The 22,927-nt window shown below is 40.5% G+C and overlaps 1 protein-coding gene across 3 annotated transcripts in view; it reads left to right on the top strand.

Annotated features, from left to right (window-relative positions):
• The window catches only part of nicn1 (nicolin 1), a 28,883-nt gene extending 8,220 nt beyond the window's left edge, over positions 1-20,663 (top strand). For 2 of the 3 annotated variants that reach the window (XM_060835243.1, XM_060835244.1), the window contains exons 3-7: positions 7,477-7,662; positions 15,866-15,985; positions 16,137-16,199; positions 19,665-19,769; positions 20,403-20,663. In XM_060835243.1, the coding sequence (XP_060691226.1) occupies positions 7,477-7,662; positions 15,866-15,985; positions 16,137-16,199; positions 19,665-19,769; positions 20,403-20,444 (516 nt within the window). In that variant the 3' untranslated portion in view covers positions 20,445-20,663. Of the gene's footprint in view, positions 1-7,476; positions 7,663-15,865; positions 15,986-16,136; positions 16,200-19,650; positions 19,770-20,402 lie in introns of those variants that run through there. The other variant, XM_060835245.1, reaches the window with a different exon arrangement.
• Positions 20,664-22,927: the final 2,264 nt, after the last annotated feature.

Genomic DNA, 22,927 nt, shown 5'->3' with positions numbered 1-22,927 from the left:
ATGGGCAATTAACCTCCATTTGGAAGACCCCAATAAACTCTCCAGTTCTGAGTTAAAGTGGAGACTTTTACTTACTTGGAACATTATTCAGGAAATGTTGAAGGGATTAAAATCTGTTCTAACTTCTGGGTAACTATAAAATTGGTAAGCACCTGACTCACCGTACATCTCTATGACACCAATGGCCCTCTTCCCCTCCATCAGATTTCTGAATATTCCATTCCAACTCTTCACCCTTTTACCTAACACACACCCAACACATTCATCTTATAAACTGACTGTCTGTCTAACTCTTCAGTAAGATATTGAGACCATTTATAGTTCTTTATTTACTGAAATGGTGTAGTTGATGCTATTAAAAAGATGGTTTGACATTACAACAATTGAGCTGTAGATTTTTCCTGTAGATTACGTAAGCATCTAGCATCAGAGCTTGGGCACAGAAATGCAGAATATAGATGCAAGAAAAGAAGATTGGTGAGAAATTAGCAATGCAACATTGATTACTGGTCTGGAGAGATTTTGGCTGAAAATGTGTTGCTGGAAAAGCGCAGCAGGTCAGGCAGCATCCAAGGAACAGGAGATTCGACGTTTCGGGCATAAGCCCTTCTTCAGGAATAAGGAAAGTGTGTCCAGCAGGCTAAGATAAAAGGTAGGGAGGAGGGACTTGGGGGAGGGGCGTTGGAGATGTGATAGGTGGAACGAGGTCAAGGTGAGGGTGATAGGCCGGAGTGGGGTGGGGGCGGAGAGGTCAGGAAGAAGATTGCAGGTTAGGAGGGCGGTGCTGAGTTCGAGGGATTTGACTGAGACAAGGTGGGGGGAGGGGAAATGAGGAAACTGGAGAAATCTGAGTTCATCCCTTGTGGTTAGAGAGTTCCTAGGCGGAAGATGAGGCGCTCTTCCTCCAACTGTCGTGTTGTTTTGGCCAATAAACCAGAGTAACTGTTAATGTATTGCTGCAGGTGGAGTAAATCCAAGTTAATTTGGTTATGTCAGTTTTCTGTTGTGAAGATTTAAAGAATCCTAAACCGTTCCAGATTTGGGCAGGTTGGGCATCAGATTTCTGAGTTTTGAAAAAGATGGAACCTGTACAAGTCAAACAAGGGAGATGGGGATCTGAGGGCAAATCCAGAGCAAGGTATAGCAGGCAGAAAATTAGTGAATGACATTCAAAGACAGAGGATGCAGAGAGTATAAAATCTATAGTGCAGGAATTTGGCTGTATGAAAAGGTATATATTAAAAGCAGAGACAAGGACTTTATCACTGCACTGCAAAAGCTCTAAGTGGGGCCTAGCATTACTAAGAATCAGTTTACAGCTGTGAGGACAGATGATATAGAAAATTAAGCATTAAATGAGACTATGGGTTGAGCTCTGAAACTAGGGGCAGCCACACTGCTGAGCATGCCCTTTTAACTCCCGAGTATTACTTTCATTCCCAAGTGTGAGAGAAGCAAACGTGTAGGAAAATTTGACTGCAGAAATAGTAGTGATAATATTTAGTGACTTCAATTACCTAAATATCAACTGGGATACAAACAGTGTGAGGGGCACAAAGGAATCACAATTCTGGAACTGCATTGAGGAGAATTATTTTAGCCAGCAGATAAGCCCAACGAGAGAGAGCACAATTCTCGATCTAGTTTTAGGAAAATAAACTGGATAGGTGGATGTAGTTGCAGTGAATCGCCATTTTTGGAGATAGTAATCATAATTATATATATGAAATATGAGAGGTGTACTGTATTATCACAATCTCCATGATGTTTGATTAGTCAGTTGAGGGCGCGAATGAGAAGGCTGTCTACCAGTAAGTATTATTTAAAACAAAGTTGCATTAATATTTATGATTTATGCTGTAAATCAAGTATAGTTGTGATGTCATAGAGATGTACAGCATGGAAACAGACCCTTCGGTCCAACCCGTCCATGCTGACCAGATATCCCAACCCAATCTAGTCCCACCTGCCAGCACCCAGCCTATATCCCTCCAAACCATTCCTATTCAAATACCCATCCAAATGCCTCTTAAATGTTGCAATTGTACCAGCCTCCACCACATTCTTTGGCAGCTCATTCTATACACGTACCACCCTCTGCGTGAAAAAGTTGCCTCTTAGGTCTCTTTTATATCTTTCCCCTCTCACCCTAAACCTATGCCCTCTAGTTCTGGACTCCCCAACCACAGGGAAAAGACTTTGTCTATTTATCCTATCCATGCCCCTCATAATTTTGTAAACTTCTGTAAGATCACCCCTCAGCCTCTGACGCTCCAGGGAAAACAGCCCCAGCCTGTTCAGTCTCTCCCTGTAGCTCAAATCCTCCAACCCTTGGCAACATCCTTGTAACTCTTTTCTGAACCCTTTCAAGTTTCACAACATCTTTCCAATAGGAAGGAGACCAGAATTGCACGCAATATTCCAACAGTGGCCCAACCAATATCCTGTGCAGCCGCAACATGACCTCCCAACTCCTGTACTCAATACTCTGACCAATAAAGGAAAGCATACCAAACCCCTTTTTCACTATCCTATCTACCTGTGAGTCTACTTTCAAGGAGCTATGAACCTGCACTCCAAGGTCTCTTTGTTCAGCAACACTCCCTGGGACCTTACCATTAAGTGTATAAGACCTGCTAAGATTTGCTTTTCCAAAATGCAGCACCTCGCATTTATCTGAATTAAACTCCATCTGCCACTTCTCAGCCCATTGGCCCATCTGGTCGAGATCCTGTTGTACTCCGAGGTCACCCTCTTTGCTGTCCACGACACATCCGATTTTGGTGTCATCTGCAAGCTTACTAACTGTACCTCTTATGCTCACGTCCAAATCATTTATGTAAATGACAAAAAGTAGAGGGACCAGCACCGATCCTTGTGGCACTCCACTGGTCACAATCTGAAAAACAACCCTCCACCACCACCCTTCTACCTTTGAGCCAGTTCTGTATCCAAATGGCTAGTTCTCCCTGTATTCCATGAGATGTAACCTTCCTAATCAGTCTCCCATGGGGAACCTTGTCGAACACCTTACTGATGTCCATATAGATCACATCTATCGCTCTGCCCTCATCAATCTTTTTTGTTACTACTTCAAAAAATGCAATGAAGTTTGTGAGACCTGATTTCCCATGCACAAAGCCATGTTGGCTATCCTGAATCAGTCCTTGCCTTTCCAAATACATGTACATCCTGTCACTCAGGATTCCTTCCAACAACTTGCCCACCACTGAGGTTAGGCTCATCGGTCTATAGTTCCCTGGCTTGCCTTTACCGCCCTCCTTAAACAGTGGTACCACGTTTGCCAACCTCCAGTCTTCCGGCACCTCACCTGTGACTATCGATGATACAAAAATCTCAGCAAGAAGCCCAGCAATCACTTCTCTAGCTTCCCACAGAGTTCTCGGGTACACCTGATCAGGTCCTGGGCACTTATCCACCTTTAGCCATTTCAAGACATCCAGCGCTTCCTCCTCTGTAATCTGGACATTTTGCAAGATGTCACCATCTATTTCCCTACAGTCTATATCTTCCATATCTTTTTCCACAGTAGATACTGATGCAAAATATTCATTTAATATCTCCCCCATTTTCTGTGGCTTCACACAAAGGCCGCCTTGCTGATCTTTGAGAGGCCCTATTCTCTCCCTAGTTACCCTTTTGTCCTTAATATATTTATAAAAACCCTTTGGATTCTCCTTAATTCTATTTGCCAAAGCTATCTCATATCCCCGTTTTGCTCTCCTGATTTCCCTCTTAAGTATACTCCTACTTTCTTTATACTCTGCTAAAGATTCACTCAATCTATCCTGTCTATACCTGACATCTGCTTCCTTCTTTTTCTTAACCAAACTCTCAATTTCTTTAGTCATCCAGCATTCCCTATATCTACCAGTCTTCCCTTTCACCCTGACAGGAATATACTTTCTCTGGATTCTCGTTATCTCATTTCTGAAGGCTTCCCATTTTCCAGCCGTCCCTTTACCTGCGAACATCTGCCTCCAATCAACTTTTGAAAGCTCTTGCCTAATACCGTCAAAATTGGCCTTTCTCCAATTTAGAACTTCAACTTTTATATCTGGTCTATCCTTTTCCATCACTATTTTAAAATGAATAGAATCATGGTTGCTGGCCCCAAAGTGCTCCCCCACTGACACCTCAGTCACCTTCCCTGCCTTGTTTCCCAAGAGTAGGTCAAGTTTTACACCTTCCCTAGCAGGTACATCCACGTACTGAATCAGAAAATTGTCTTGTACACACTTAACAAATTCCTCTCCATCTAAACCGTTAACACTATGGCAGTCCCAGTTGATGTCTGGGAAGTTAAAATCCCCTACCGTAACTACCTTATTATTCTTACAGGTAGCTGAGATCTCCTTACAAGTTTGTTTCTCAATTTCCCTCCGACTATTGAGGGGTCTATAATACAATTCCAGTAAGGTGGTCGTCCCTTTCTTATTTCTCAGTTCCACCCAAATAACTTCCCTGGACGTATTTCCGGGAATATCCTCCCTCAGCACAGCTGTAATGCTATCCCTTATCAAAAATGCCACTCCCCCTCCTCTCTTGCCTCCCTTTCTATCCTTCTTGTAACATTTGTATCCTAGAACATTAAGCTGCCAGTCCTGCCCATCCCTGAGCCATGTTTCCGTAATTGCTATGATATCCCAGTCCCATGTTCCTAACCATGCCCTGAGTTCATCTGCCTTCCCTGTTAGGCTTCTTGCATTGAAATAAATGCATTTTAATTTATTAGACCTACCTTGTCCCTGCCAGCCCTGACTGTTTGACTCACCCCCCCACCCCACCTTACGAGTTTAAATCCTCCTGAGCCGTTCTAGCAAATTTCCCTGCCAGTATATTTGTCCCCTTTCAATTTAGGTGCAATCCATCCTCCTTGTACAGGTCACTTCTACCCCAAAAGAGAATCCAATGATCCAAAAATGTGAATCCTTCTCCCATACACCAGCTCCTCAGCCACGCATTCATCTGCTCTATCCTCCTATTCCTGCCCTCACTCACTCGTAGCACTGGAAGTAATCCAGATATTACTACCCTTGAGGACCTCCTTTTTAAATTTCTGCCTAACTCTCTGTGATCTCCCTTCAGAGTCTCAAACTTTTCCCTTCCAATGTCATTGGTTTGACGTGTGTGCCTCTGCATTACATTTCTATTACTTAGTGTGTTTTTACATTGATATGTAGACCTCTTAATCAGCCAGCACACTTCTGGTCCCATGGGTGCCAGTTAATAAAAGGTTTGTTGTATAATTAGATTCAGCATGATTAAGAAAATGTTAGAACAAAGGTCCAAAATTGGAAGAAGGCAAATTTTACAAAATTGAGACATAATATGACAAAGGTTGACCTGAAGGCTACTTGAAGGAAAGTCACTGACAATTCAGTGGAAGGCATTCAAAAGCCAAGCTTTTGAGGCACGGTGATGACCTGTCCAAAGAAAATGGGTGAGACTGCTAAATCTAGAGTCCCCTGTCATTCAGGGGAAATGATGGCCTAGTGGTATTATCGCTAGACTGTTAATCAAAAGACTCAGGCAATGTTCTGGGGGCCTGAGTTTGAATTTCACCCTGGCATATGGTGGATTTTGAATTCAATAAAAATCTGGAATTAGGGATCTAATAATGACCATGAAACCATTGTTGATTGTCAGACAAACCCATCTGGTTCACTAATGTCCTTTAGAGAAGAAAACTGCTATCCTTACCCTGGTCCAACCTACATGGGACTCTAGTCCTACAACAATGTAGTTGACCCTTAATTGCCAACTGGACAATAAATGGTGCCCAGCCAGCAACACCCACATCCCACAAATGAATTTTAAAAACATGCAAGGTAAAATAAATCAGAATAATAGTATTTATGACAATCTCATTAAGTAATAATTTAGGAAACTTAGAGAAGTATAAAAAGTAAAGGTAACATAAAAAGGAAATCAAGAAAATAGAGGATATGAAAACAAATTGGCTGGAAAGATTAAGGAATATCCAAAGATATTTTATCAATGCATCAAGAGCAGGAGGATAAGTTCTGGGCCTATCAGAAATTTAAATGGTAACTTGTGTAAGACTGCAGAAGATGTGGGCAGGGTCCTTAAGAAATACTGTGTCTTCGCAAAGTAGAAGGCTGATGAAGACAGAAGAGTCATGTGAAATATTAAATAAAGTAAGCATGATAAGTAGAGACATACTGGAGGGACTGACCTGCTTGAAAGCAGATAAATCACCAGGGCCAGATTAATTACATCCTATACTTAAAGGAATGCAGCAGCGGATATTCTGAAGATGATTTGCAAATCCTTACCAAATACAGGCATGGTACCAGATATTTGGAGATTTGCGAATATTAGTACCATTATTCAAAAAGTTATGAGGGACAGCCAAATAAATATAGGCTGATCATCATGGTGGGCACATTACTAGAATCAATATGAGAAATAGGAATAACTGTTATTTGGAAAGGCCCATATAAATCAGGGATAGTCTGCATGGTTTTGTGAGGGGAAAGTTGTCTTATGAGCTGACATGAATATTTTGAGGAGGTAACAAGGAAGACTGATGAGGGAAGTGCAGTTTGTAATTTCTATATAGATTTTTCGTAAGGTATTTGACAAGGTGCTAAGAAGTAGACTGGTCCCAAAAATATAAAATAGAGGAATATGGGAATTGAGAGGGATAGAAGAAGTGATAGACCTTGGATTGCATGACCACAGATCCCTGAAAGTGGAAGGGCAGGTAGATAAAGTGGTATATGATGCTTTTATTCATTGAGCATGGTATTGGATGTAATGCTAGAACAATAGAAGACACTGGTTAGGCCACAGCTAGAACTTTCTGATCACCATGTTACAGGAAGAATATAATTGCTTCAGAGAGATTATAGAGGGAATTCATAAGAATGTTGGTAAAGCTTGAAAATTGCAAATGAAATTGGAAAGGCTGATGTTATTTTCCTTGGAATAGAAGTAGATGAGGGAGTGACTTATTTGACATACATAAAATAATGAGGGGCTTGGATAGAGTGGATAGGTCTGCTTGCCTGAGCAGGCAGGTCAGTTACCAGGAAACACAGATTTAAATTGATTGGTAGAGGCTGAGAAGGGACATGAAGAAACACTTTTGCACTCAGTATGGTAGGTATCTGGCATTTGCTGCCAAGATTTGTGGTTGAGGTGAAAACCCTCAAGTCATTTAAAGGAACCAGTGCCTGAAGTGTTGCAATCTCCAAGGCAAAGGACCAAGTGCTGATAAGTGGAATTAGGATGGCCAGCTAGTTTATTCAGCTGGAGCAGATACCATAAACTGAATGGTCTTTTTCTGTGTTGTGACTTTTAATGATTATGTTTTTCTTTTTATTGAGTTATTTGTATTAATTTTTTTCAGCATGTTTATCTCCTTTATTGGAGGAACTTGTCATTCAGCTGATTCTTATCACTAATATATTACTCTGCACTGACCAGCTTCAGTCAATTGCATTTAAGAATTATTACACCGCATTCTTAACTGTACGTCTTCAAAGACGACTGAACTCAGAGTCTGACAGGAAGCTGTTGAAATGGAAGACCTGCATCCGGGACATGTGTTTGATGCCTAATCCCCACACTGAGAATGGATCACAGGATTACTTTTCCATCCACCGAGATCAGGTGGGTTTAACAAACTAAGTGTTCTCATTGTCGATAAAATGAAGAGCTGGAAAAGCACAGCAGATCAGAAAGCATCGGAAGAGCAGGAAAGTCGACATTTTGGGTCAGGATTGGGAGGGGGAAGGGAGCTCAGAAATAAGTAGAGTGGGGGTGGGGGGGAAATAGGTGGGATGGTGAAAGGTGGATGCGGGAGAGATAGCTGGAATGGTGACAGGTGGATGCAGGTAGGGTTATTGTGATTGGTTTAGTGGCAAGGGTGGAGCGAATATGTAAGAAGGACAGGTCCGGTCAAGGAGGTGGCGAGGAGAGGGAGAGCTGGATATGGAATAATTAAGGGTTGGGGAGATTTTGAAGCTGGTGAACTCTGTTAAGACCATTGGGGCTGTAAGCTCCTGAGGTAGAACATTAGATGTTCCTCCAGTTTGCATGTGGCCTCACTTTGACAGTGGAGAAGGCCCAGGACGGACATGCTGCTGGGGAAGTTGAAATGACTAGCAACGGAAGGTGGTATTGATTGGAGCATACAGAGAGCAGATGCTCTGCGAATTCGTCCCCAAGTCTGTGCTTGGTCTCTCCAATGTAGAGGAGACCACGCCGGGAACAATGGTTAGAAGAAGTGAAGGTGAATGTTCTCCTTGTTTAGCTTTTTGGCACTTAAACTACTGCATATCAAAAGTTACACAAATGAAGAATTGGTTGTCCGTGCAGCTTAGTGTACTATTAGTTTATTATTTGCAATGACACAGGCGAGGCCTGTACCTTTTGGAATTTAGAAGAGAGAGAATTTATTTGAAACATATGAGATCTTGAGGAGACTTGACGGGGTGGATGTCAAATGGATGTTTACATTTATAGGATAATCTGTACATAGGGGTCACAGTTTTAAAAAGAAGAGGCTGTCAATTTAAAAGAGATAAAGAAACATTTTGTTTCCTGAGGAATTTGGAATTCCCTTTGTTGAAAGGGGGTGGATGCAGGATCTTTAAATATTTTTAAGGCACAGGTGGATGGATTTTTGATTATCACAGGGATGAAAGATTAGCAGGAATATACAGTTGAGATTAACATCAGATCAGCATTGGTCTTATTTAACAGCATAGCAGGCTCAATGGCCACATATTTATATGTTCAATGTGATAGTTTTAAATTTCCCAGATTCACCTGTTTTGTAGAGTCACTGAATGATCTTGCATCTTTGCACCAAAATATGAGCAGTGATTGCACGCCCACTCAGCATCAGAAAGAGATTAATTTATATGTATCTTGCCTAGGGCTCTTAAATTTGATAGTAAAGTAGACCACTTATGCTATTGGGTGCTTAGTCTGTACTAGCAAGTGACTAGAGCAGCATAATTAGTTGACGAATTGCTGCAACAAGTCCCTGTCCTGTCTTCTCATTCCTGATGAAGGGCTTATGCCCGAAACGTCGAATTTCCTGTTCCTTGGATGCTGCCTAACCTGCTGTGCTTTAACCAGCAACACATTTTCAGCTGTGATCTCCAGCATCTGCAGACCTCATTTTTTCCCCTGTCTTCTCACAGCACAGCATTGCCAACAGATATTTTCAAGGAAGATGTTTGGTACCATGGCTGGTGATAAAACACTCCTAAGACCATATTTGGACCATAATAAATACCTGCAAAACAGTTCCATGAAATTAGTAAAACTCTACAAACCTACAAAGATTAGATTTTCAAGTTTAGAAGAATTTCGTCTCGTGTTTTTGTTGCTAGATATTCTGGAGAGAGTTTCATGAGATAATGTCTGAATTACCTTAAAAAGTGAGGGGAAGAAAATGAAACCACATGTTGTTTGAGTTAAAGATTTAACTATTTTTATTTTTACTTTCAACCCATCAATGTGCAGGATGGAACATCTGATGCACCCTGAGATCAGCTTAAATTGGGACAGATGCAAAAGCAAGCTCCTTTCCACTAATTTTAAAACATATTATTTCAGAACACCATTATAAAACTTAGTTATACTACACCAATCATTCTTGTGGTCTCATAGAGTGAGATTACTGATTAAATAGCAAACTTGCAAAGACTACTTTTTCTTTCCCTGTTATCAATTATGGGTGTGTTTTGGTAACTGCAGATAGAATTTATGACTGAAATAATTGGAATGTTTACTTTATATTTGTACTTCACCCTAGTTCAATTTAGAGTGCTGTGCTGAATTGATAAGTCTGGTATTAGAATGATTTGTACCATGTGTTCAGCACAAAAGAAGGCCTGTCGTTTCTGTGCTGGGACCCTAAGTGTAACTCGTTGGTTCCACTGTCCTGCCTTTTCCCTGTAACCCTGTATTTTCTCTTTTGATAAGTATCCAATTCTCTTTTGAAATTCACAACTGAATCTGCCTCTATCACTCTGTCCTAACCACCCACTGCCTAAAAATGTTTTTCCTCCTGGCTAATCATCTCAAATTGGTGTTCTCTACATCAGTCTACATATCCACTCTATCTATAACCCTCAGTTCTGAGCACCTGTATCAAATCTCTTCTCAATCAATCCTGCTAATTAAAAATTCCTCCCTGGGATCATTCTTGTGAACCTTTTCTACACCTTTTTTTTAAAAAACACTTTCACAATCTCTCTAAAACGTGGGACAGAACTTGACACGAGTTAGTTGAGGATGAACCGAGATTTTATACAGCAATTATCATAGCTTTTCTTTTTAACAAACTCATGGATCCCATATACTTTATTAACCACTTTCTTGGCCTACTTGCCGTCTTCACTGATTTGTGCATAAATACCCCAGATCTCTCTGTACTGCAATCCCTTTAGAATTGCATCCCTTTGTTTTGTATACTTCTCCTTATATTCCTATTAAAATTATATTTTTTCTGTATTAAATATCACCTGCCACATGTCTGTCCTTTCCATCATCCTATCTTTGATCTTTTGAAGTTTATTTCTGTAGTGTTAACAGTTCATAATAATTTCAAGTTTGTATCATCTGAAAATTTTAAAAATTGTGCCCAGGGATAAATATATTAAAAAGGTACTTTCGACTTTCCCAAATCTAAAAAACACTATCAATCACTTTGTCATTTTAATATTCATGCTGCTCTGTCCCCTTTATTATTCCATAAGCTATACCTTTGCTGATGAGGCTGTTATGCAGCTCTTTATAAATTTACTTTTAGCAGTGTATGTGTGCAATACCACAAAACACACACGCTCATCAGACCTCTATGTTGTCTCATCAAAATACTCAAGCATGTTAGCTAATTTTTGCTGTTAATTCTGGCTTTCCTTTGATTAAGCCACAGTTACTCAAGTAATTATCAGATTTCTTCAGGATTATCATTTCTGTAAGCATTCCCACCAGTGAGGTTAAGCTGGCTGGTTTATAGTACTGAACTTGACCGTATACCATCTTTTGAAGTAGGGTGTCACATTTGCAATTTTCCAGTCTTATGACACCCTACTCCATATCCGTGAGGAATAGGAAAATTATGACTACAGATTCCACAATTTCCATCCTCACTTCCCTTTCTTTGATTTATCTTATCTTTCTGATGACTTATTAAATAGGCTGTCTGTAATTAGTATGTCAGCTTCATTTCTACCGACAACTACATAGCAACCAGCATGGATTTGTTAACTAAATTCTTATAACTCCCATTTTAAAGTTAGATTAGATTAGATTAGATTACCTACAGTGTGGAAACAGGCCCTTCGGCCCAACCAGTGCACACCGACCCTCTGAAGAGTAACCCACCCAGATCCACTTCCCTCTGACTAATGCACCTAACACTATGGGCAATTTAGCATGGCCAATTCACCTGACCTGCACATCTTTGGACTGTGGGAGGAAACCGGAGCACCCGGAGGAAACCCACACAGACACGTCGAGAATGTGCAAACTCCACACAGACAGTCACTTGAGGCTGGAATCTAACCTGGGACCCTGCTGCTGTGAGGCAGCAGTGCTAACCACTGAGCCACCGTGTCGCACACATGTTAAGTAATGCAATCACAGTTCAAGTTGAAATCACAAGCACCATTTATTTTGTTGGCTGACCGACCTGTCCATCTTCCTTCCTACCTACCCGTTCCACACTTCCCACTGTGCTATCGTAATCACCTCCTACCTTCGTCTACCTATCACCATCCCAACTACCTTTCTGCCAGGCCCATCCCTCTCCCCCATTTATTTTTCAGACCCCTTCCCCTCCCCAGTCCTGATGAAGGGTTAAGCCCAAAACATTGATTCTCTTGCTCTTCCAATGCTGCCTGACCAGCTGTTTTTCCAGCGCCACACTTTATCAACTCTAACATGCCTTACAGCTGAGAAAAATACGAACAGGCTAGACACAGTAAATTATTTACAAAGAAGAACATAAAATAACAATCTATTTTATTGAGATAACTAAGATTTGGGGAGTGTGGCAGAGAAATAATATCACTGGTCTAATAATTTAGAACTGCATGGGTTCAAATCCCACCAAGGCAGCTGGTGGAATTTAAATTCAGTAAATCAAGGCTAGCCGATGTCAATTGTCATAACTAAAAGCAATTCCCATTACAGCAGGTCCAGCTGTTTGGCAGTACAATGGAGAGGAAGTAGACCTGGGAGTCCTTAACATTTATTCTAGACACTATGCAGTCTGAAAAGCTCAAGTCAAAAGTGGGTTGATTAGCAGCTACTAGCATGCTGCTCCAATCTCAAAACTAATGAATCAGTTCTCCACCATATTAGACAGCATTTAGAGAAAGCACTGAAGGTGGCAAGGGCACAGAATGTTTTCTGCATGGGAGATCTTCACTGTTCAGCATTGAGAATGGCTCAGTAACACCATGACTGACAAACTGGCCGAGTCTTGGCTGACAGAGCTGCTAGTTTGAGTTTTTTCGAAATGATGAGGAAACCAACAAGATAGAAAATCTTACCTGTCCTCATGCCTCCCCTAATCTATCTGCCATCGATGCATCTGTCTATGACAGCATTGGTAGTAGTCATAGTCCTTGTGGAGACCATATCCTGTCTTAACATTGAGGATACGTATATGCTACCACCATGCTGAATGAGAAAAAATTCAAACAGATATAGAAACTGAAAACTTGAGCATCTAAGAGGCACTGAGCGCCATCAGCTGTGGTAGAATTATATATATGGAATCCAAAACCCCATAAGACATTGGAGCAGAAATTAGGCCATTCAGCCCATTGAGTCTGTTCTGCCATTCAATCATGGCTGATAAGTTTCTCAACTCCATTCTCCCACAACCCTTGATACTCAAGAACCTATGTATCTCAGTCTTGAATATATTCAATGACCTAGCCTCACATAAGACTTGCACTCCAGAATTAACCAAGCTGTAATAATTTAGTTACAACTTTGGCATCTATGCTGCAAATGTGGAAAGGTGGAAAGTTGTCAAGGTATATCCTGACCAGAAAAAGCAGGACAATTTCCACCTAACAAGTTACTACTCCATCAGTCTTCATTTGACCATCAGCAAAGTATTGGAGGGTGTCATAATGGTGCCATCAATTGGCACTTCCTTGGCAATTACCTGCTTACTGGTCCTCAGAGTGCCACCAGAGCCATTTATCTCATGAGCTAAATACAACCTCAGCCCAAATGTGGGCAATAGGGCTAAAATCCTGATAGCAAGTGCGTAATGATGATTGATGTCAAGGCAGCATTTGATTGTATATGGTATTAGGAGCCCTAACAAAACTAGAGTTAGTGGGAATCATACCTAGCACAAAGAAAGATAGTTATCTTTTGTTTGAGACTAAGCATTTCCACCCCAGGACAAAATGCAGGATAATGTCTCAAACTCAACCACCTTTAACTGCTTCATCTCCCTCTAATGTAAGGTGAAAAGTGGGCTTATTCATTGCACAATGTTCAGCACCATTCACAACTCCTCATATTAAAGCTGCCAGTGTTCAAACACAGCAAGAACTCTGTGGCGAATACTTTGCCTCCTAACTCTTCGATGCCTGTGTACCATATGCAAGACACAAATTAGGAGTGTGGTGGAATACTCCCCTTGCTTGGATGAATGCAGTTCCAACAGCTCAAGAAGCTCAACATCATTTGGGACAACTGACTTAATTGACACCCCCATCCATAACCTTCAACATATACTCCCTCTGCTAGAGATGCACAGTGGCAGCAGTTCGAATCATCTACAAGGTATGGCTTCTCTAGTGATGAGATGCCTGGTGTTTTGGTTGTGTTCAGAGGTGTAATCTCAAAGTGCCTCTTGCCTCAGCTCTTGAAATTTGCTGCTACAATTGAAGCTACTGTTAGCAACAATGGGCAAAGCAATACATTGTTGATATTCCCCTTGCCTTACTATGATCCTAACCAAATTATTACTGAACAGAGTTAAAAATCACACAACACCAAGCTATAGTCCAACAGGTTTATTTGGATGCACTAGTTTTCGGAGCGCTGCTCCTTCATCAGGCAGGACCATAAGACACAGAATTTATAGCAAAACATTACAGTGTCATGTAACTGAAATGATATATTGAACAAACTTAGATTGCTTTTAAATCTTTCACCTTTTAGAACTGGGATTTACATATTAATTGAACCAAAACCTGCAACCCATTCTAAACCAAACTATTTACACGCACAACTTTTAAGGATTTTGAAATACACAGTGTTATGACACAGCGATGAAACCTTCTGTTAATTAAACTAAACATCCAGAAAAGCTCACCTCTCCTCATAATCTGTTAAAATATGAGTAACAAAGAACTCCCAAGTTCCACTATTTAAAGAAAATAATATCAATTTATTCCTTAACTCTAAAAGTGAACATTAAACAACAACTATTCACAACTCTAAAATCCCCCCTTCTCCAACTCTATAACAATATACTGTTCCAATAAAAATACTCATAAATTACATCAACTTAACTTCAAAACCATACAGCGGCTATCATCATCAGTGTGTATCTTCTTCCAGCTAAAGACCTCCCTGGTCGTCTCTTTTACTGGGAATATTTTTATATGTAAAGGTACCTTTGATAGAGAGTGTTGCGATGGCAGTTACTCTGTCTGACTTTCAAAACGCCTACTTTTGTAATAGCCCAAACATTGGATCATCTCATTGGTTTGATGTTGGCAAAAACAATAAATTCGAACTTGATTGGGTTTTAATATCCTGGAACATAATTTAAACTGGTTAAATTCGAATTGTTGTCAAAACAGCAACCAACTCGGGTAACTATTTCACTGCCAAATGTTACATTTTTCCGGTACACTCTGAGACTGCTAACTAGTCATATGGCAGGTGCTTGTAAGCCCTGAGTCCAAACAGCATTCACTTTCTCTTTAAGGTATAGTACACACCTTCAACTTGATAACAAAAACGCAGGTGGGGTTTAATAATGAATCACGTTCATTTTGCAAAATAAATGAAGATTTTACAATAAACCAAACTATTTACACACACAATTTTAAGGATTTTGAAATATATAATAAAGTACAATTCCAGTAATGCCAACATCATTTTTTTTACAGTACACCAGCGAATATCTTTGTTTCACATCCACAGGGCTTAATTTAACGAAGGCTTCAGAGTCCTCGCTTTTAGAATGTGATAGCCTCTTCTTGAAGCTTTTGTACAACTTAGCTTAGACCATCTCAGCTTTAAATAACTCTTTCAGGTTTTTAACCAAATATTTCTTGTCTGAAACATTGAAACTAAACTCCTTACCCAGAGGTAACCATTTTTTTAAACACTCTCACATCTAACTCCCTTTCTCATGAGCAGCTGGTTTACATATCCAGCATCAGTCAAAATTACTTCAAACTTCCCCAGATAAAACTATTAAATTTTTGTCCCAAGCCATGGATGTTTTCAAAATACCTCAAAAAATTCCAGAATCTTCTATCTGAAAACCTAATGCACTATACTATTTGAATGTAAGCTGTCTAAAAAGTTTCCCCCTAATAGTGTTTTTTTAAAAAAAACTTAGCATTGCTACAGAAATGCTTTCAAATTAGCCCTTGAACCCCTTCAGATGCACAAAATCTCTATACCACTTGTTTAAAATTCAAGAATCCAAAAATGAATGAGATTCAAATATCTAAAACCACACAGCGTGGATCACAATGTTACTGGAATTACTGTGCAATAAGACAGTGGGATATTGTCGGGTGCTTATGTGCAAGCTGTTAAGTTGATTGATACCTTCTATATTGGGCTTTAACCTTAGATGCTGTTTGAACCAGATGGTGTCGTGACAGTGCGCCTGATCCTCCGGCAGCCATCTCCAGTTTGGCTGAACTTTACAATAGAGGACATCAAAATGTACGAATGTGACCATGACAAGGATGTAAGTACAGTACTAAGCATCTGTCTGAAGTCAGCCATCTTGGATATTTATAAAATCTATCTTTGGGACAACACATAACATGCAACATGTTAATGTGGAAATTGTAACTGTTTTGATATTCAGGTTGATTGTAATGATTTCTATTTTACAGAAGGTACAAGGACCATGGCTTTCTCAACTCACTCCTCAAGACCGACCTTTGAAATTAAGTGACGTGAGTATGATGCAGACTTTTACAGCTTGAAATGCTACAGATACATATGGCATAAGAAATTGAAGACTCTACTTACAAAATACCTGTTTCACCTCCATTCAAATATCCTGAATCCTTGTGGTTTATTTCTTATAGTTACATTTTTGTGAGGTTTTTTTGACGTTCTTCTAGGGTTTACCAATATATTTCTCCTGCTTGTATGTTATCTTCAACACAATGATTCTCATGATTGGCCAAATGGCTTCTTTCTGCAGCGTAATGATTGAGTTGAAGGACTTTTTTTTATCATTTGTATAAATGATTTGGATGTGAACATGGTAGGTATAGTTCATAAGTTTGCACATGACACCAAAATTGGAGGTGTAGTGGACAGCAAAGGTTACCTCAGAGTGCAACAGGATCTTGATCAGGTAGGCCTTGGGCTGAGGAGTGGAAGGTGGAGTTTAATGTAGATAAATGCAAGGTGCTGCATTTTGGAAAGACAAATCAGGGCAGGACTTGTACACTTAATGGTAAGGTCCTGGGGACTGTTGCTGAACAAAGTGACCTTGGAGTGCAGGTTCATAGTTCCTTGAAAGTGGAATAACAGGTGGATGGGATAGGGAAGAAGGCCTTTAGTATGCTTTCCTTTATTGGTCAGAGCATTGAGTATAGGAGTTGGGAGGTCATGTTGTGGCTGTACAGGGCATTGGTTCAGCTACTTCTGAAACATTGTGCGCAGTTCTGGTGTCCCTCCTATAGGAAGAATGTTGTAAATATTGAAAGGGTTCAGAAAAGATTTACAAGCATACTGCCAGGGTTAGAGGGCTTGAGCTATAGGGAGAGACTGAATAGGCTGGGGCTGTTTTCCCTGGTGTGATGGAAGTTGAGGGGTCACATTATGGAGGTTTATAAAATCAGGAGGGGCATGGATAAGATATATAGACAAAGTCTTTTCCCTGGGAAGCTGGAGTCCAGAACTGGAGTTATGGGTTTGGGGTGACAGGGGAAAGATTTAAAAAGACACATGAGGGGAAACTTTCATGCAAAAGTTGGTGCGTATACGGAAGAGCTGCCAGAGGAAATGATAAAGGTTGGTACAATTACAACATTTAAAAGGCATCTGGATGGGTACATGTATAAGAAAGGTTTAGAGGGATATGGGCCAAGTGCTGGCAAATGGGACTAGATTAATTTAGGGTTATCTGGTTGGCATTGCCGAGTTAGACTGAAAGGTCTGTTTCCATATTGTACTTCTCTGTGACTCCTTTTCAGTTAGATTAGTATTTATTGACAAGCATGAATATTTCTAATCAACCTGTTCAGGTGGGACTTGAACCCAGGTCTCCTGGTCTAGTTGTAAGGTTATTTTTACTAAACCACAAGAGGGACTCCAGCCTCAACCATATCTAGTCCCAGAAGGAGCAGTTCCACTCAGATAGTCTCCTATTTCCAGGACTGCAATTTCCCCTCATGTGATAAACAATGCCCTTCAGCGCATCTCCACCACTTCCCACCCTTGAACCCCACCCCTCCAACTGCAAATGGATAGAATCCTCCTGTTCCTCACCTTCCACCTCACTAATATCTGGATACAGGGCATTATCCACCACTTTTGCCACTTACAATCAGAGCCTACCACCAGAGACATATTTCCCTCCCACCCCTATCTGCATTTCACAGAGACCATTCCATCCATGACTCCATTTTTAGGTCCACGCCCCCTGCCAATTCACCCTCCACATCTGACACCTTCCATTGCATCTGCAAGAGGTGTAAAATCTGCGCCTCTCACCTCCATCTAAGGCCCCAAAGAATCTTTTCACATCCAACAAAAGTTTTCCTGCACATCCATCCACTTCATCTACTGTGTCCGTTGATCTCGATGTGGTCTCCTCTACATCGGGGAGACAGGACACCAACTCACGGAATGTTTCAGGGAAGACACGCACCAAACAACCCCACCGCCCTGTGGCCGATCACTTCAACTCCCTCCCTCTAATCCACCAAAGCCGTGCAAGTCCTGGGTCTCCTCTATTGCCAAGTCCAAGCCACTCGCCAACTGGAGGGACAACGCCTCATCTTTCACCTTGGAACACTTCACCCATATGGCATTAACATCGACTTCACTAGTTTCCAAATGTCCCCTCCCACCACCTTATCCCAGATCCAACCTTCCAACTCGGCACCGCCGTCTTCACCTGTCCTATCTGTTCATCTTCCTTCCCACCTACCTGCTCCAGCTTTCTCACCGACCTATCACAATCACCTCCCACTTGCATCTAGCTATTGTCTTCCCAGCTACCTTCCCCGTCTCCAACCCCACCCATCTCTCCTCTCACCACTGCCGCCCCTTGCCCCATTCCTCAGGTGTTGCCTGACCTGTTGCGCTTTTCCAGCACCACACTCTTCGACTCTAGTGGACTACCTTATATAGTACTCATAATATGACTAGAGAGACAACATCCAGAGTAATGTATACAGTGTTGATCATTTTTAAAGGAAGGATTAAGCACATTGGAAGTATTGCAGGCAAGTTTTACAAACTAATATCTGGAATGGGGGGGGGGGGGTGGCGGGGGGGGAACAGGTTGAGAAAAGTTTGCACAGGGTATGCTTGCACCTGCTGGAATTTCGAATAGTGAGAGGTGACTTAATTAAAATATATAAAATCCTGAGGGTCTTGACCGGGTAGATGCAGAAAGAATGTTTGTTTTGGGAGAATCTAGAATTGGGTCACTGTTTTTAAAAGTCAAGGGTTGAGCATTTAAAACTGAGATTAGATTTTACTTCTCTTTAAGGGTCATGCAGCACACTATCAACATGAATTATTGCATCAAGCTAGAATTGCAGATCGCTCCTGAGCACTGCTTTATTCAACTAACCGAAATATGGGAAGGAGAGAAGGTCTTGGTCTTTGTGCTGTCTTTACACATTTCTACAGCAGCATGAAGGGTTAATTCGAGCAATCCAAAGTCAGTTTTTGAGGTTGCTGTCAGAGCCTTTTCATGGATCCTTTTTTCATTTTAATTCTTTCATGGATATGTGTGTCACTGGCAAGGCCAGCATTTGTTATTGTCTGATTGTCTTTGAATGAGAGCAAATAAGAGTCAACCACATTGCTAAGGGTTTGTGGTCACATGTCGGCCAAACTAGAGAAGTGAACTAGTTGTTGTCATGATCACCATTAATGAGACAAGCTTTGGATACCAGATTTATGAATTCCATCAGCTGCCATGGTACATCAGGTAAGACAGTTCTGTGTAACTGGTGGGAATGAGGGCGTAGTAGCAGGCAAAGGAGAGTTAGTGGCAGCACCTGAATAGGTCAGAAAAGTTCAATTTTGAAGTGAGGAACCAATGTAAAGGATGGTGTCAGCATCAAATGGTGTGTGAGGTATTACTGGAATAGATCATGGATGCAGAGGATAAGGTGCAGTCACTGCACACTGTTCGTTTTATTTCAACTATAGATATCCTTTCACAGGGATTACCGGATCCAGAGGTTGTAGCTTCCAGTGTTCAGCAGATGTGGGTTTTAACTGAAATGGTCCGGAGCAATCCAGCAACCACACGGGTTGGACGGTTTGATGTAAGTGCTGTTCCACCCTCTCAATGTATGTTTACAACAACTAGAATGGAAAGTGAACAATGGAAATGAAAGTTTATATTGTAGCTAAATTTATATTTATTAGGTTTAAAGGTGCTGCCTCACATTTATACATTTTCTTTTAGAAGTGGAAATGTGTTGATCTGATGCAACTCTGATTTGTAACCCTGTGCTGGGTTAACTAATATCTGCTGACAGGTCACTTTAGGACAGCCACAGTTGATCTCAACATTTATGGACTAAGAAGGGAGAAAATCAGATGTTCTCACTCCCGATCAACACACTTTCTAATTATTTTTGTAGAGTTTGACAGAATTGTTGAAGTTTGCGGGCCCTTCCTGATCACTATCCAGTAAGGCCTGCTCAAAGTCATTCTGTGTTCATTGGGGATATGCTGTGATAGCCTATGCAATTCTTGTTCAACAGTTTAGACCCTTATAAGAAATAGGGCCTCAAGGGAAGTACTGCAAGGGAGTTAACAGCTTTAGAATCTTACCTCTGTACAGAAGGAGAAGTTATTGAAAGATTTTTTTTCAGAAAGGCAAGTAACTAAGACACCAATAGAATATAGGAATGAAGTAGTCTTACTATATTTTATGCATATCCTGTACACAGGTGGATGGTTCCTATGATGTCAACCTGCTATCCTATACCTGAGTGACTCATCTTACACTACTGTTCCTGCTGAGAGGACCAGAGGATACAAATCTCCTTGTTTGTGACTGCATGCAAGTCTGTATAAAATGCACTTGATGCCCTGACAGAAAACTGAAGTAAAACCGGAGTTAATTTTCTGCTGCTTGTCTTTGTAGGACCAGACTCAGTTCAAACTGTTCAATATCAGCTCCACTAATGTTTTATATGTACAAAGTTAATAAATGTAATATATTGTTGTTGTAAATAAGTTGTAGTGAAAATATTATTAAACTTCCTAAATTTTTTCAGATTAGATGGATCCAATAGCTGGTATCAGATTTCCTGTTTTGCATAATTGCAAAAATGTGTCTCTTTTTATAGTACTGGACTGTCCAAGAATTTGTCTACACTCACTCACTGTCTAGTTGAAGTTGTAATAAATGAATATTACTTTTACCTGCCTTCAAAAAATGAAAGCTAAAATTACCAAGAGAACTGAAATGCTGAAGGAAAATGACCTAAGAACTAAAATTAAAATGCTAACTTGATATTGCATGAAACCTGTGAATGCAACTTTGAAGGAGAGATTAGTCAAATATCCATGTTTACAAAGAGTTGCATTCTTTATACATCACCAGGGCCAAAGTTGTCTCCACTGTTTTGGCAGTGCCCAAATCTGTCCAATTCCTTGCGCATTAAAAACAAGATGGAGAAAGAGTAAATATTCAGTTTAACAAAATGAAGATCAGTTGATGCTGGAGATCGGAAACAAAAAACAAAGTGATGAAGAAACACAAGTCTGGTAGCACCTGTGAAGAGAAAAACAAAGTTAACTATTTGGTTCCAGTAACAAAGGTTCATAAGCCTCATTTCTGCCATCTCTGCAAGATTTCATCAAATGTTTCTTCCCTTCCCCTCCCTTGGTAGCATTCTGCAGGGGCCTTTCCTTCTGGGACATATGGTCCAACTTTTCCCCCATTCCCAAGACCCCTTCCCATGCAATTGCAAAGGTGCAGCATTTGCTGATTTACCTCCTCCTTCCAATGCCCCACATACATCCTCCTCAGGTAGAGGAGTGATTTAGCTGTAGTTCACTCTAGTGTACTTTATTCACTGCTTATAAAGTGGTCTCTACAGTGAGTAGATGAAACACAGACTGAAAGAATGCATTGTGGAACTTCTCGCTCTAAATGACTCTGAGATTCTGGTTGCTTGCCACTTCAACACAGCACCATGTTCCCATGCCAACGTTTCTGTCTCTGGCCTGCTGCACTAGAGTCCAGAGGTAGATATTGCACAAGAAACAAAAACAAGCTAGCAATACTGAGAAAATCTTGCAGATTAATCAATGCAGTCAAATTAAACTTAACGAAAAATATTGTTATCAAAATAGGATGAAGGGATTGTCTCATGAGGAAAGGTTGCAAAGGCTGGATCTGCATTCTCTGAAGTTTAGAAGAACAAACTGATCTTATTGAAGTATGTAAGATTCCGAATGGACTTAAGAGAGTGGATGCTGAAAGGGAGTGTTGAGGAGAGACTGGAACTTGAAGACACTGTTTGATTTCTTTGATCATTAGTCTTTGGAATTCTTTTCCCCAAAAATCAGAACACATTGGGTGGAATATTTTTAAGGCTGAATGAGAGTGATTCTTGACCAATAAGCGAGTCAAAAGATGTAAACTGGAAAGGAGAGGCTCAGATCACCCATGATCTTATTGAATGGCAGAGCAGACTCAAGGAACCAAATGATTAGTACTTCTCCTAATTCATATCTTTGTTCGAGCACTACAAAAATAATAAGATTCCCCTATATCTTTGTACTTTAGCAGTCAACTGAAGTCAATATGAAACATGTACTCACTGTGCAATATAACACATTTTATCTTGTTTTATTCTAAGACTGCTAATAATCTGTGGTGAATGTTCTATTACAATTATTGACTGTGAGCTCATGTGCAAGCTAAGTCCAGTATGTCCAAGGAACAGGAGAGGAACTGAAACTCCAAATGGCCATAACTCCAAAGGCACAACTTGTCAAATATACCATTATTGATCCCAAGCAAATCTCCAAGAATAACCCTCTGCTTCCACTCAAATGTGTTTCCCAATCTTTAAGATTAATAACAGCAGATAAGTGTAGATGTCTACACAAAAGTTAAGTATCCCAAACAAAGTAAGTCTCCTTAAATGTTCTGATGGTCAAAACATTTCTTCAAATATAATTGATAGAGAATAAAGTCCCCACAGAACCTCTGAGAACCAACTCTTGGGAGCACCATTTAAAGATTAGATATATTTAAGATAGAGATAGGAATTTGTTTTCTCTGACGGTCATTAATCTGTGAAATTTGCTTTCCCGAATGCAGTGGAGTCATTGAACATAGTCAAGGTTCAGTTTGATTTTTGATTCACAAAAGAGTCAAAGGTTATGAGGAATATTCAGGAAAGTAGTGTTGAGTTCACAGTCAGATCAACCATGAATTAAGGAGCAGACTTTAGGG

This window comes from Hemiscyllium ocellatum, chromosome 14, assembly GCF_020745735.1.
Source record: "Hemiscyllium ocellatum isolate sHemOce1 chromosome 14, sHemOce1.pat.X.cur, whole genome shotgun sequence".
Lineage (NCBI taxonomy): Eukaryota > Metazoa > Chordata > Chondrichthyes > Orectolobiformes > Hemiscylliidae > Hemiscyllium > Hemiscyllium ocellatum.
Note: the sequence above shows the minus strand (reverse complement) of the source record. Positions and strands in the feature narration are given on the sequence as shown.